The sequence below is a fragment of the Pelobates fuscus genome, chromosome 7 (genome assembly GCF_036172605.1).
Source record: "Pelobates fuscus isolate aPelFus1 chromosome 7, aPelFus1.pri, whole genome shotgun sequence".
Classification (NCBI taxonomy): domain Eukaryota; kingdom Metazoa; phylum Chordata; class Amphibia; order Anura; family Pelobatidae; genus Pelobates; species Pelobates fuscus.
In genome coordinates, this window is record NC_086323.1 from 185,575,238 (window position 1) to 185,590,872 (window position 15,635).

At 38.7% G+C, this 15,635-nt stretch overlaps 1 protein-coding gene across 1 annotated transcript in view; it reads right to left on the reverse strand.

Annotated features, from left to right (window-relative positions):
- Nucleotides 1-15,635, reverse strand: part of NUP210 (nucleoporin 210) — a 657,387-nt gene that overhangs the window by 603,472 nt on the left and 38,280 nt on the right. The window contains exon 4 of the mRNA XM_063426963.1: nt 9,050-9,146. Within this exon, the coding sequence (XP_063283033.1) occupies nt 9,050-9,146 (97 nt within the window). The remainder of the gene's footprint in view (nt 1-9,049; nt 9,147-15,635) is intronic.

Sequence of the window (15,635 nt, forward strand, 5' to 3'; positions counted from 1 at the left end):
CTTCATGGGTGTATGACATTTTTGTTGCTGCAAGAGCTGGTTTGGTATGTTGGATGGGTCCCATTAGTACTAATTCACAATGCGTGTGTCCTGTAAATTCAGTGCTCGAATGAAGGGTTGCACATCTTGTTTGGTCGTTATGCCTTTATATGACACTATCAGAGCGAATGGGAAGACCCAACGGTATTTTATGTTGCTGATCCACAATTTATCTGCGATGGGCCTAAGGGACTCCGGCTTGAAGAGTAAGCAAAGATAAATCAAGATTTGTATCTTGTGCCCATGAAAGAGTCGTAGAGGGGTTGTGGAGCCTAGTGAACACAGGACACCTTCTTTGGCCGAATAATAATGGAGTCGGCATATTACATTGTGGGTGTGTCTGCCGAAGCGCTTCTGGATCTTAGAGAACGGTGGGCTCTATCTAAAAGCATAGACTAGTCTGTGGCCTTTCCTAGTATTAGGTTAAGAGCTCTGCAAGGAGGCCTGGCAAGTCTCTACAATGTAGTGGAACACAATGTCCCAAAAACTGGTAACAGTTATATTATATACAGCATAAAATTAAGTATCAAATGAATACCTGCAATAGAGCATAATACCTCAGTTGCTGTGCTAAACCAGCAACTTACCAATACTAAAAAAAACATCCCCCTTAGAGAACAGCTACCCAACTAATAATAGTTTATATACAATTATCTACAAAATCAAATGTTTATTGTGCAGGGTAAAAGTGAGAAAAGGGAAAGAAAAGCAAGTGAGCCCTGTCCCTGTCATCTCCTGTCCTGTGTTTGTAGTAGGCTGTTTTCCTTAGAAAAGCAGAGGCATTAGCTTGCTGTCACTATTAATATTCTACTTTGGGTCATAGTAACCTATTATTTATCTTTTTAGTACGGGTGTTTAAGTGGAGATAGATACAGCACTAGTACCTGTTACCTTTGGCCATATGATGATTTTTCCTGCAATATAAGAACCAGTTACCACTATCACCACTACTTTCTTAGATTGTTTTTCTTATTTTGTTCATGTCAGTTAGTGTATCTGAAGCACGACTCAAAGCCTGATTATATATATTTATTTGCGGTACCGGAGAGCTACAAAGAGCTATTTAGAACCCTATCCAGTCACGAAGACCGGCAAAGATACTGACAAACGCCAGGCACCTGTCAAACATTAAGACGACACAAGGTTTACTTTCTCCGTTTGGGGAATAGTAGCCTCCAACTCACGCAAGTAGCAAAGTAGCAAGTAGCAAAACACTCAGCAAATAATATGTAACAATTAGTATAAAATCAGAATACGGGCAGATTATTCAGGTTATGTGTCCATTTTAGTACTTTTTGCACCTCTTTAATTTTTTCTTACTTCTGATTTGTTTCATTTGCTACATGGATACATTGATAAGTGGGACTGAGTATGAAAACTGAAAATTGAAATTGAAACACTGAAGATTGAATACTGAAAAATTGTAACATCACATAACATATATATTGTATCACTCCATATTCAATATTGAACTGAGATAATGAATTAAGTTATTAGAGATACTAGAGTGTTCACAGGAGATATTGGGGTGATTTGACTTAATTTTAAGAGTTAAAATTACAGTGCTACAGTACCTGAGTTAATATTACGACAAGAACTTCATTGTTATTAGTAGCAATATTGCTACAAAATCGCATTGGATAATTGTAGCGATTAGCTGATTTGTATAATAGTTGCTCCTTGCTGCTTTCAATCGGTTTAATTGGGCATAATTGTGGGCTTAATTGTGCTACTTTAATTTCTACTTTAATTACTGGGATAAATTAGGCTGCTAGACTAGCGCTGGATTAGCACCGAACGTTACTTAGAGACCTCCTGAAGATTTTCTGAAGTATAAGGATCATTTACTAGACCTGCAAAACGGGGGATTCAGTAATACTAAACAGGGGGTGAAATTTATAGCTTAGAGATGCCTAAGTAAATAGCCCTGAGATACCCCTTAAGTATACCCGGAGCTATAAGGTATTAAAATACTAAAATACCAAATAATACTTTTTAAACATCAGGTTCTACTACTTTAGTAGTGAAAGGCCTGGGGAAGACTGCTAATCTGGAACTATTTGAGACCTATTTGAGAAATAATGGGACCTTAAAAAAAACGTCAGACAGCGACAACTACTGTAGGTCTTAAATCTGCTATACCAAATTCATCGCCACAAATATTATGTACAGATCTAATATGCCAGGAACATGACCACATTGAGAAAGGGGCACTTCCAGTTTATGAACCTTTGAGTTCACCAGTTAGCCCTACAATGTCTGAGGGTTTAACAGAAGGCGCAGATATCAGAGCAATCCTGGCACAACTACCCTCTAAAGCGGACTTGATGGATATGTTTAAAAAAAATGGAAGATAGTTTTGTGAAAAATTAAAAGCTGTTACCTTAGAAATACATCACTTAGGAGACAGGGTTCGTGTATTGGAAGATAATCAAGAAACAAATGAAAATCGGTGGACTGAATGTTGGAAATTCCAAAGATCGCAGACTGAAGCTATCTTGTCCTTACAAACGAAATTAGACGATATTGATAATCGGGGAAGACTAAATAATCTACGGATAAGAGGGGTCCCTGAAACCATGCAGGATGAACCAGAAGACCCTACAAAGATTCTTAATTGTATTTTCAATCAGATTTTAGGAAGATCTCTAGATTCCAAGATTAAGCTTGATGGAGCACATGGGAAGACCAAGAAATCCACCACAAGAAAATCCTCGAGATTTAATCGGTTGCATCCATGACTTCTCCATAAAAGAAGAGATAGTACAGAAAGCCCGATTGAAGAAGGAAATCAAATATGAGGAGTATTCTATTGCAATTTCCCAAGATCTCTCACCTTCTACCTTAATGGCACGTAAGGCTTTGAGACCGATCACTCTTCTACTAGGACAGAAACAAATAAAATACCGGTGGAACTATCCATTTCCTCTAATGGTCTTTCAGCACTCCAAAACAAATACGATAAAGACCCCAGCAGATATACCAGATTTTTTACAAGCTCTGGGGCTCCCTCATATAGAGATCGAAGACTGGATCGGTCTTACAGGCTTCTCCTCATTGCAAGAGATACAAAAACCTAAATGGCAAAGCAAAACAAAAAATACAAAAATTGATGAGGCCATTAGGGAAAGATTGCCTTAACAACATTAGAAGGCCTTGTGAAGTAGGATAACACAAGATGATGTATTAGGGCAATGTAGAATATCTATGGAAGTACCCTGAAAAATTTGCCTATAATTTTGATCCCAACTGCCTTTTCCTCCCTCTCCCCTTCCCCCTTAGGAAGATGCTGATATGTATTGTGGACACAAATGTGTCTCCCATAGGGGTGGCATCTTATCCTATTTTGGAGAGAGCATTTATATTAAGAATATTTATTCAGTTTTTCTTTCCTCTGTTTTTTCTCCTTTTTTTTCTGCCTTTTGCATAAATATGGGAGTAATGGTAAGGGGCTTGAGTTCAGTAACCGTAGAACTGGAATCTTTCTACTGTTTCTATGGTACAGATTAGTTGTATGTCTTTGAACGTTAATGGTCTGAATTCCCCAAGGAAACGCTCTATCTTGGTACAGGAGCTAGAAAGGCAAAAAAAAAGATTGTATTTATTCAAGAAACCCACTATAAAAACACTTTTCAGCCTAGACTTAATACGAATACATTTAACCAGACTTTCTATAGCAACTTTTTGAAAGGCAAGTCTAGAGGAGTGGCAATTCTCTTAAACTCTGATTTGAATTTTGCCCAATCAGATAGTAAAATGGATCGAGGAGGTAGATATATTTTCCTAAAAGGGAAGCTTAATGACCAAATGATCACGCTTGCAAATATATATGTGCCTAACGTTAACCAAGCATCTTTCTTAAAAACATGTCTAAGGAAAGTTGAAGATTGCAAGGAAGGAGTTTTTATAATTGGTGGGGATTATAATATGGTCTTAGACTATGCAGTAGATAGCTCTTCAAGTACGAGAGAAACACAAAAGAGACAGAAGTCATTAGTCCTAAGAATTGTGCACTCCCACCAACTAATTGATTGCTGGCGTATTCTCCATCAGTATGAAAGGGACTACACTTTTTATTCATCAGCTGCAGATAGCTATTCTAGGATAGACCTGTTTTTTGTAAATCATAGATATTTACATTTGGTAAAGGGCGCAAGAATAGGAAATATAACGTGGTCCGACCACGCCCCCATTTTCCTGGATATCGAACTGCAGGGTGTTGGGAAGGGTAATAACATATGGAGATTAAATTAGTCCCTTCTTGACGACCCAAGGGTCTCTAAGGACTTATCAGAAAAGCTTTCTCAATATTTTCTAGATAACTATACAGATGATATTAATGAATCATGGACATGGGAAGCGCATAAGAGTGTGATCCGGGGGGTCTTAATCAAATGGGGTGCTAGATGTAAAAAGGAACGAGCCGAAGAAATACAAAGGCTAGTTTAAAAAAATGGATATACTGGAGTCTATGCATAAGCAAACTCCAACGAGCGGTCCAGCTGACACAAAGTTCAATCTACACACATGGGGATAAAAGTGGGAAATTCTTAGCTAAAGCCTTAAAAGTAAAGTTACAAAAAAACATATATACCCAAAATGAAAGACACACAAGGGAAAATTTGTAATGCTACTGAGGAAATAGCAAACACTTTCAGGAATTATTACAAAGACCTTTACAACTTAAAACCCCTTGAGAAGACCCCATATGAAAGAGAACAATATCTTTCTAAAAATATTCTATCAAAAATTTCTAAAGATACATCAGCTCAACTGGAGGAATTGTTCTCCCTTCAGGAGCTTTCGGCTGTGATAAAAGCAATGGCTCTTAATAAAAGCCCTGGGCCGGATGGTCTCACTGCACGTTATTATAAACAATTCTATAGTATTCTTGAGCCACATTTCCTAAGAACTTTTAATGGCCTATCTCCAACTATGGACATTCCGCACTCAATGTTGAGAGCAGTAATTGCTGTGATACATAAAGAAGGGAAATTACCAAGAAATATGCAGTAGTTATAGACCGATTTCTCTTATTAATGTTGATTTAAAAATATTTGCAAAACTTTTGGCAAATAGGCTTAAGCCCCTTATGCCTGGACTGGCCGTGAAGCCAGAGACAATACCACTAAAATTTTGAATGTAATACATGGAGCTATAATTAATAAAAGTCCTACAGCTCTGTTAACTATAGATGCCGAGAAGGCCTTTGACAGGGTGGATCGGTCCTATCTGTTTGCTACCTTAGAGGCATGGGGGCTTGGCCCGAGATTCTGTAATTGGGTACAGACCTTGTATAGAGGCCCCTCTGCTAATGTCCGTGTTAATGGTCAACTTTCCAACTCCTTTATTATTAGTAACGGCACCCGTCAGGGCTGCCCATTGTCCCCTCTTCTCTTTGTTTTAGCATTTGAACCTTTTTTAGAGGCCATATGAAAGAACATAGACATTCAAGGATATAAGTATACGGGAGGAGAGGTTAAAGTAACTGCTTTTGCCGATGACGTTTTATTTACGCTTATAGAACCCCGATATACATTTCCTTATGTTCATGAGGAATTGGGGAAATTTGGTGGCTTGTTTCATTTTAAAGTAAATTCAGATAAGTCTGAAATATTGGGAGTGGAGATAAATGTAGGAATTAAAGAGGAATTACAAAAGCTATATCATTATAAGTGGACAGACACTAGTATAACATATCTAGGGACACTACTGACGATACATCTAAAAGATTTATTCAAATTGAACTATGGGAAACTATTGAGAAAGATTGAAGAAGATCTAAAAAAATGGAACCAGGCTGATCGGGAGAGTTAATATTATAAAAATGATGATTTTACCTAAGATATTATACTTATTTCAGACATTGCCGGTCTTACTGCCGAGAGACTTCTTTAGAAAACTGCGATCTACATTCCTTTCATTTATATGGAACCATAAAACTTCACGTATTGCGTATAATACATTGACACTACCTATCGAGAGAGGTGGCTTGGGCCTTCCGCATATCTATAGATACTATGTTGCGGTATTATGTGCGCAAATTAGAGAATGGGCGGCTATAGATAAGGGGAAGCCATGGTATAGGATAGAACAGGATTTTATAAAGGTGAAGTTGGAGACCCTGCCTTGGCAGAATTGTAAATAAATATTACTATCTCCATTTACACCCAATTATAAATCACACCATACAGACGTGGAGAAGGCTTAAAGATAGATGGGGGCTATCCCCGGGACTATCTGTATTTTTTCCAATAGCATCCAATTTGGAATTCCAGTTTGGGCCGGGTCATAAACTATTGGAAAAGTTAACCGGAGATGCAGACCCTTCAGTAACAAGTTTAATAACAGATGAAATACCCAATAGAATAAGAGAGTTCCCTTTATGGGACAATATGACAGCGCTTATAGATATAATGGGTATCAGGTATTTAAAGTTTTTTTATAAACCAAAAAGTGCTACCATATTGGCAGACGAGAGATAGAACAGAGTTTGAGTCACTTTGTAGTCCTGGAATAGAGAAACAGCGTTACCTGTCCAGCATATATAGTTTAATTCATAAGGGTGCTATAGAGAAGACTGTCCCTTCATTCCAATTGAAATGGATGCAAGGTTTTAATATTCAAATGGACAGCAACGATTGGTGTTCAAAATGGGGATGTTACTAGATGGTACAATTCTCCGGACCGACTTAAAAAATACGGAGCACGGGCTTCGGATGGTTGTTGGAGATGTGGCGAGAGGGGAGCGAATATGGAACACATATGGTGGGAGTGCAAAATTATTGGGAGTTATTGGCTACATTTTTCCAATGCTCGATCAATTATCCCCATCCAAGATTCAGTTGAGTTGGCCAGCTTCCTTTAAGGAGAATAACAAACAGATATTGAGTTATTTATTGAATGAGGCAAATGCTCTGATCCCGCTGTTTTGGCTTAAATCTAGTATTCCGATTAGAGAACAATGGATTCTTAGAGTGGAAGCTTTAAGCGAACTTGAAGAAGTTCACTGGGCCACTCAGGGGAAGAGAGACCATTATGATAGGACATGGGAACTATGGCGAACGTATTGGGCAGAAACACCATAGCAAGACAATACCATAGCAAGACTACGTTAAGACATACTGAAGACGAGCTAATAGACCACTAATGATAGAAGTTTTCGCAGAACCTCCCTTTTTCTCTTTTTTTTTTGTTTCTTCTTCTTTTTTTTCTCTTCTTTTTTCCCCTCTCTTTTTTTTGGATTCTTCTAAGCACACGATGATATGGGATTTTGATAATGTTATTTGGCAATGACATAAAGCGGTCCCAATATCTGACGCAAAAAACAAAAAAGAAAAAAAACATTTACCAGTTTTTGGCATAGAGTGTTCCACTATTTAGTAGTTGTCTAATCTGCAGGGTTCATATTATAGTATAGACTGGTACTATCCTCTCTGATTCTCTTTCCCCGAACTGGCTGATCGAGTGAAAAAGCTGCTTAGTTTATTTTGCCTGGAAAGTCTCCCCTGCGTTTTCAGATAGGCCTCGGATCCAGAGGTTATGTTTACGTCCCCGGGTGTCTAAGTCATTCTGGGAGCATTGCGACAGACTTGAAGGTAAGTTTTTGCAGTTGAGTATGAAGTATATTTGAAGGAGATCATCCTCCAGATCATGAACGGGATAACCCACGTGGCGGATGTCAGAGCCCAAGCTGTCCAGATTTGCTTGAAATGAGGACTCTAGCTTGTCTGGCATCGCTGCCAAGTCTTTATGTGAAGGTTAATTCCGAGGTAGATCCTTAGCTTGGTGGGTTAGACTGACTGCGAAACTGCAAGTACCATGTTGGAATCAGCACACGGTCAGTATAATCCTTGAAAAGCTTTGATAGGGAGCCAGTCTCATGGGTGTGGCCAACTAGCTGGATGGAGATATATATATATATATATACACACACACATATATATACATACACATATACATATATACAGTCAAAGGAAAATCAGCACTCCCAGGATTTGTTCAAAAAAGTAATACTAGTTCTTTATTCCAACAGTCAACGTTTCAGTTCCACTAGGGAACTTTCATCAGGACAGAATACAAATACATATCCTCTCCTCCGAGCGTTTGGGCGGGTACATGACGTCATTCTGTTTGCGCACTCAGGTTACTTCCTGACAGCCCGCGTCCTCCATCACCATGGAGACATCGGGCGCATGCGTGATAGACATTGATACTGTCTCTGTATCCACCCCTCGCACGGAGGCAGGATATTGCTCTAAAAATCAACAGTGTATGCATAATTCATACCTAAAGTCCCCAAAAATAGAGATATATTAAACAGGATAAACATATTTTGGTTCCTAATAAGTAAGTTAATCACCACCTGTGCAAAAAAACATAGATACATGAATATGAACGAAAAGCTAATTTAGTGAATACTGTATAATATATACTCAGAGTGAAATTCTAATTATCCCTGTGAGCATTAATAACAATATAACCTATATCAAAACACTCAAAGTGTCTATAATAATATTTTCTAAAGAGTGCAGAGGAAATAATCTGCAACCTCTGCCAGTAGATCTCAACATATGTATATATTATAATACTATATGTATTTGTATTCTGTCCTGATGAAAGTTCCCTAGTGGAACTGAAACCTTGACTGTTGGAATAAAGAACTAGTATTACCTAGAGATATATATATATATATATATATATATATATATATATATATATATATATATATATATAAATATAGAGAGAGAGAGAGAGAGAGAGAGAGAGAGAGAGAGAGAGAGAGAGGGAGAGAGAGAGAGATTTATTTTTTTATTTTTTAGTTCTAGCAAATCTCACTGTTTTTAACGTCAAATATTCAATGTAAAGTCAAAACATTCAAAGGTAACTTGTTTTATGGTTCATTAGTTCATAAACTAAAAAGCTGCTAAATCTACCATGACGTGCCACTTTAAATCACTTTATATATATTTTATATCTTAAGATTTTAATAGAATAAATACGTGTTTACCTTAACATATTTTGAGAGTCAGAGAAGCCATCCAGCTCAGCATCTTTAACCACTGTCCATTCAAAAGCTAATCCAGCCATTGTGCTGAAGGTGTTTCCTGCAGAGGAAAATGGACATGAAACATAAAAAAATAGATAAATAAAAGAAGGTTGGCCCTAGGATATACAGTAAAGAGAAAGAAAGGTTGCGCAAAAAAATAAATAAAAATAAAAAATAAAAAATATAAAATAAAATACAAAATAATGGGTAAGTTCCAATGAGTGTCAGGAGATAAGATGAGTATAGTCAGTATAGTTCTCTTGTTGTAGTAGTTCACACTGTCTCGTGATATGGAAAACAAAAATGGAATTTGATAATATCTAACCAAAATAATTTATTTTATAAATAACACAATATAAATAACCATTAACGCGTTATAAATAACCATTAACGCGTTTCACCACTGGGGCTTTATCAAAAATGGAATTTGATATTCCATTTTTGATAAAGCCCCAGCGGTGAAACGCGTTAATGGTTATTTATATTGTGTTATTTATAAAATAAATGATTTTTGGTTAGATATTTGTACCCCTATCATTTTTGCACACTATTATTACTATTTTAATTTGTATTTACTCCTGGCATTTTATACTACATATCCTGAAGTGGGGATTATACCACTAACGCTATTTCTAAAGTGCAGTGTGACCTGCACTTTACTTGTGAGTATATTTTATCTTATTTTATTCACTACCTTATAAATATCACCAGAGAGCACTATCTGCTGTTTTTATCTCCTTCTTCTCCTGAGAGTTGGACAAACCCCCTGGAGGACAAGCACCAATATATCCTGTAAGCGGGGATTATACCGCTATATGTCTACAAACCCTGAGCTGGCTATAGCTCATCCAAATGTGAGTGCATTATATATATATTTTGTTAATACTGTCACATTAAGTGTATACACTCCGCACAATTGGTCCTTTCTCCTTGTGTTTTCCATATCACGAGACGGTGTGAACTACTACAACAAGAGAACTTACCCCCACAGCGGAATTGGTGACTATACTCATCTTATCTCCTGACACTCATTGGAACTTACCCATTATTTTGTATTTTATTTTAGCTTATTTTATATTTTTTATTTTTATTTATTTTTTGGCGCAACCTTTCTTTCTCTTTACTGTGTATCTCTTATATAGAGGGTTACCCTCTAAAAGGTCGCTGCCTGTTCACTATATTATTAGCGCTAACCTAACTTTTTCTCTTGGCCCTAGGATATGGTTGGAAAGCTCATTTATTAAGAAGCTGATCAGAGGTTTTCACCAAAGCTATCTGAACACAACATTATTTGTTAACTGACCGCTAACATCAGCCAGTTAACTTACCGCAAATGTTTCTGAAGAAGGTTAGATAGCATTTGAGGTCTACATGTTCCTGTGAGAGTAAGTAACTGTCCTAGTCATTATGACACAAAAAGACAACACAGGAGGCACATATTGAAAGTATAGAGTAGGAAAGCTCAGGAAGACTGCTTTCTTCTTGTTGTTACATAGTCTTGCGCCCATCATTTTCAGCCTTCCTCACATATGTTTTTGCTGTTGATCCAAAAAAAATGCAAAAAACCCCAGTCTGAAGCACTTCCAATTTTGCAACAAACTAGGAAAAAATATCTTCTTCACCCCAAAATGGCAGTCAGATATATTTATGGATCAAAAAGCTATTACCCCACTACTTGGAAATTATATCCCTGAATATTATGTCTCTGTAAGTATTTATCCAATTGCTGTTTAAACATGGACTCTGATAAAACCACATCTTCAGGCAGAGAATTGCACATCCTTATAGACCCCGAATGTATTTGCATAATAATGTCATCATATCCCACATGAGGTGCCGTTTTCCCAAACTAAAGAGATTTAAATTTTTTAACCTTTCTTCATAACCAAAATGCTCCATTTCTTTTTATCAATTTTGTAGTTCGCCTTTGCACTTTTTCTAGTAACATGATAAACTTCTTTAAAACAGGTTCCCCAAATTGCACAGCATATTCAAGGTGTGGTCTTACCAGCCATCTATAAAGAGGCAAAATTGTGTTTTCATCCCGAGAATGTATGCCCCTTTTTATAAATGACAAAATCTTATCGGCCCTAGCAACTGCAGATTGATATTTGATATTGCTGCCTAATTTGTTGTCTATAACAATTCACAAATCCTTCTCGCGTGTTGATATCCCTAATTCACTACCATTTAGGGTGTAAGTTGCTTGTGCATTCTTGACCCTGTTGTGTTATTTGTGGAGTCCAATAACGCCCAATTTTCTGACATTCCACATCGCCCCACAGAGTGGGGTTTTAGGACAGCATGGTATTTTCGAACGTCCTTGCTCCCCCTCCAACTAGTAAATACTTATCTGCCAAATCCAATGCAGGGACTTGCCTGCCAACTAAAGCAGACCCCCAGTAACCTGGAACCCCAGGTTTGAATCCCAGTCAAACCACCTTACCAATAAGTGTGCCTAGGCATACAACTAAAGATATATACACAGTCCACTTTAATAATACAAGAGAAACACAAACCAAGACATGAATCATTAAACGGGTGTCAGGACCCGGTCCTTGGCTGTACCCAATTAACCGACCGACCACATGGGGCGTCCATCCCCTCCACACACATCCAAGATGGCGCAGACAACGATGTTGCAGCCAGTTGTAGCCCCGCCAAAAAAATCATGCGACCATGCGTGTGACGGCACACGCACGTTCTGGGGTCAGAGGCCAGGCTCTGACCAATTACAGCCCAAGGAGGGGTATTTAAACCCCAGAATAACTTAGTTCATTGCCCTGTCGTGGTTTACGTTCCTGGTATTCAAGAGTGCTTTTTCTTGGTCTTGTATTTGATATTCCTGGTATTTGACTTCGGCTATTTCTGACTATTCTAATTTCTGGTTTCCCTGACTTGGCTTTCTAATCGACATGGGGAATTTCTGGCTCCCTTGACTATTCACTATCTTTCAACGTATTAACCCGACCATTCTAAGGACCGGTTTACTTTGTCTCTTTTTCTGTTCTGTGCGCAGAGTTTTGCGTGTTGGATCTTCTAGTAGTCGTAACATTACGACAGTGCCATGGATCCTGCAGAACTATGTAAACATATGACAGCCTGTAAGAGAAGGGTGGATATACGGATCACAGGCAAGACCAACTTGCCCAAGCATTCCAGACATTGCTACAATGCACGGCTCATCTTGAGCCACCTCAGGAACAGCCGGCTACTCCGACACCAGTTTTGGCAGTACCTATGGTGTTTAAAGCTCCGTCCATAACCCTATCACCTCCTCCTCGTTTTGGAGGTGAGCCTAAAAAATTGTAGGGCGTTTCTCATTCAAATTGAGTATCATTTTGAGGTTTCTCCTGGTTCATTTCCATTAGATAGGTCAGATTGGCTACCTTATGAACCAGCTAACGGCAGGCTAGTTACTGCTTTTTCAGAGGGTCTATCCGAGAATGTACTCAATGAAACCACAGCTAGAGACCTTCCGATTAATCTTGACAAATGTATCACCTATATAATTGACATAGATAAGAGGATGAGAGAAAGAGAATTAAATGAACTAGACGTACTACCTTGTCACTAGCTCCTTGTTTTTCTAATCTTGTCGTATCTGTTCCTGTTCCACCTTCAGAAACTGAACCCATGCACTTAGGGGTAACCAAAATTACGGAAGCAGAGAGACAGTTTAGGAGAAACAATTGCTTATGTCTTTACTGTGGCAGCAAGGACCATCTTAGAATTACATGCCCTGTACGCCTGGAAAACATGCACACCTAAGGACCGTTTGGGGGCCGACCTTAGGTGTGATGTTTATGTCCCCAAAATTGACTAAGAACCGTTTCCTGGTAAAACTGAACATCCGGTTTAACAAAACTACTATTTAGTGTGAGGCTATTATTGACTCTGGGGCAGAAGTTCTCTGCTAAACACCTCTTGTCATTAAGGCTAAGAGACAGACCTTTAGCGGTCGAAGCCATTGATTGGAGACCTCTCTCTGAGCCTCTTGTCACCCATGAGACCTCTCCTATTACGGTCTTAGTAGGAATCTTGCACACTGAGGAAATGGTTTTTCAGGTGATCTCTTTTCATTCCTGTCCCATAATTCTCGGTTTCCCATGGCTTCAAAAACACAATCCTCGAGGAGAGGACTGCTGGGGTCATTGTACAAGCCTTATGCCACAACGTATTGGCACTGTCAATGTACCCACTGCACCACCTCTGTCCACAGAGACACCACCTCAGTACCTGGAAGTCAAAGAGGTATTCAATAAAGTACAGTCATAGACGTTATCACCTCAACGGTCTTATGACTGTTCTTTTGACCTCTTACCAGAAACCATGCCTCCCAAAGAAAGAGTCTACGCATTAACTGGAAGAGTATATTAAAGAGTCCTTGAGGAAAGGACACATATGGAGATCCTCATCTCCTGAAGGAGCTGGGTTTTTCTTTGTCTCTAAGAAGGAGGGAGACCTACACCCCTGCATTGATTATAGAGGTTTAAATAAAATTACAATAAAGAGATTGTCTTCCACACAGGCTAGATGGTCACTTTCTTTCACGTTTCAATTTTGTTATAACGTACAGACCAGGCACCAAACAGTAAGGCCAATGCTCTGTCCAGACTATATGATACAGATGAGATACCAGACCAAAAGACTGTCTGAGTGTCTTATAGCTACAACAGTATCAGAATTATCTTCTCCGCTACTTTGTGTCATAATAGCTATCTGATAAACTATTTGTTTCACCACCAGAGAGGTCTGAGAAAGTCAGTTTATTCCGTGACAATGTGACAGCTGGACATCCTGGTATACACAAAACCCTCTCTGCTACCACTAGAACATTTTGGTTGCCATCACTTAGAGGTGATGTCAAGGAATATGTGGGAGCATGTAGGATCTGTGCTGTGTCCAAGATTACCCATAAATTACCTCCCTGGTTATTGCAGCCACTTCCCATACCCAACACTCTGTGGACCCACATGGATTTCATTGTTGATCTCCCTAATTCTAATGGGTATAACACTATCCTTATGGTGGTGGACCATTTCTCCAAGATGGCACATTTTATACCTCTCAAAAAACTGCCATCGTCCCAGGATCTTGTTCATGTATTCTTACGTGAGATCTTTAGACTACATGGAGTAACACAAAATATAGTCTCTGACAGAGGTACTCAATTTGTATCCAGGTTCTGGTGTGGTTTTTGCAAACAGTTGGGCATAGAACTTTCGTTTTCCTCTTCGTATCACCCTCAGACCAATGCCAGAAACAACGCAACCCACTTGTCCTCTAAGTTAAGTCAGTTTTTTGTTGCCTTCAGATTTCTCAGACACAAACATTCAGGTTTTAGACATCTGTTTGGCTTATATTCATGACAGGTGGACTTTGGTGCACGAAGCATTGCAATCACCCTCCAGACAGATAAGCGACCTGGTGCAAATCCTGTCTATAAGGTTGGGGACAGGGTCTAGCTTTCCACACGCCATATCAAATTGAAAGTACCTTCCATGAATCTAGCTCCTCGCTTTATAAGTCCTTTCCGAGTCCTTAGACGCATTAATCCTGTGATGTATTCTCTCGCCCTTCCTGCACATTTGGAGTTGTCGAGCCCAATCCCTATGTCTTTATTGAAACCGCTAACTTGCAATCGATGCACCAAACAGATTTCTCCTCCCCCTGGTTGTTGGAGGCAGAGAGGAATATGAGGTCCGTTCCATACTGGGTTCCAAGGTATCTAGGGGTGTTTTGTTTTGTTTATTTATTTATTTTATTTTTATTTCGTTTTTGCAAGTTAAACATTACATGTCTCAGAAAATGGTTGGATAGAAGTATAAACATAACGGTATACATAAAGCTTACATACGTTTCGTTTACATTACATTCTTGGTTCCAGTTACTGTGACAGTGAAATAAACAACTTCTCATTAATGTTAAGGATATGGCAATTCCCGCAATTGTGTACATTTTGGGATACTGTAGTGAAGTTGAGTGATAAGTACCAGTATACTTGTCAATTTTTCCCCTAAGTACATATGTGTGTTCTAGACCTGACTTTGTCCCCGTATTTTTATAACTTATTTTGAGTTTATTAGAAAAGATTTCCATGGGTCCCATGATGATTGTCCCATGATAAGTGATTTATATAATTGGGATTTGCCTAGAGAAGACAGTCTTAGCTCCTCCATTCTATGAATGTCCTCAATTTTCAGAAACCATTCCCTCCTTGACGGTCTTCCACTTGTTTTCCAAAGCCCCGCTATTACAAGTTTAGCTGCAGTCAGAAGGTAGAATACCAGAGAATTTTTGAATTTGTGTATAGAAATAGGGATGTGATAAAATAGAAGTGCCTCAGGGGTGAATGGTAATGAAATGCCACTTGTTTGTTCGTGATTCTCTACACTTCTCTCCATAATCCCTCTACCCTACTGCATTCCCACCATATGTGTTGGTAATTACCCTGTACTTTCATACATCTCCAGCATAACGGTGAGGTAGTGGGATCAGATTTGTTGACATCTACGTGGGTGATATACCATTGAGACAAGAATTT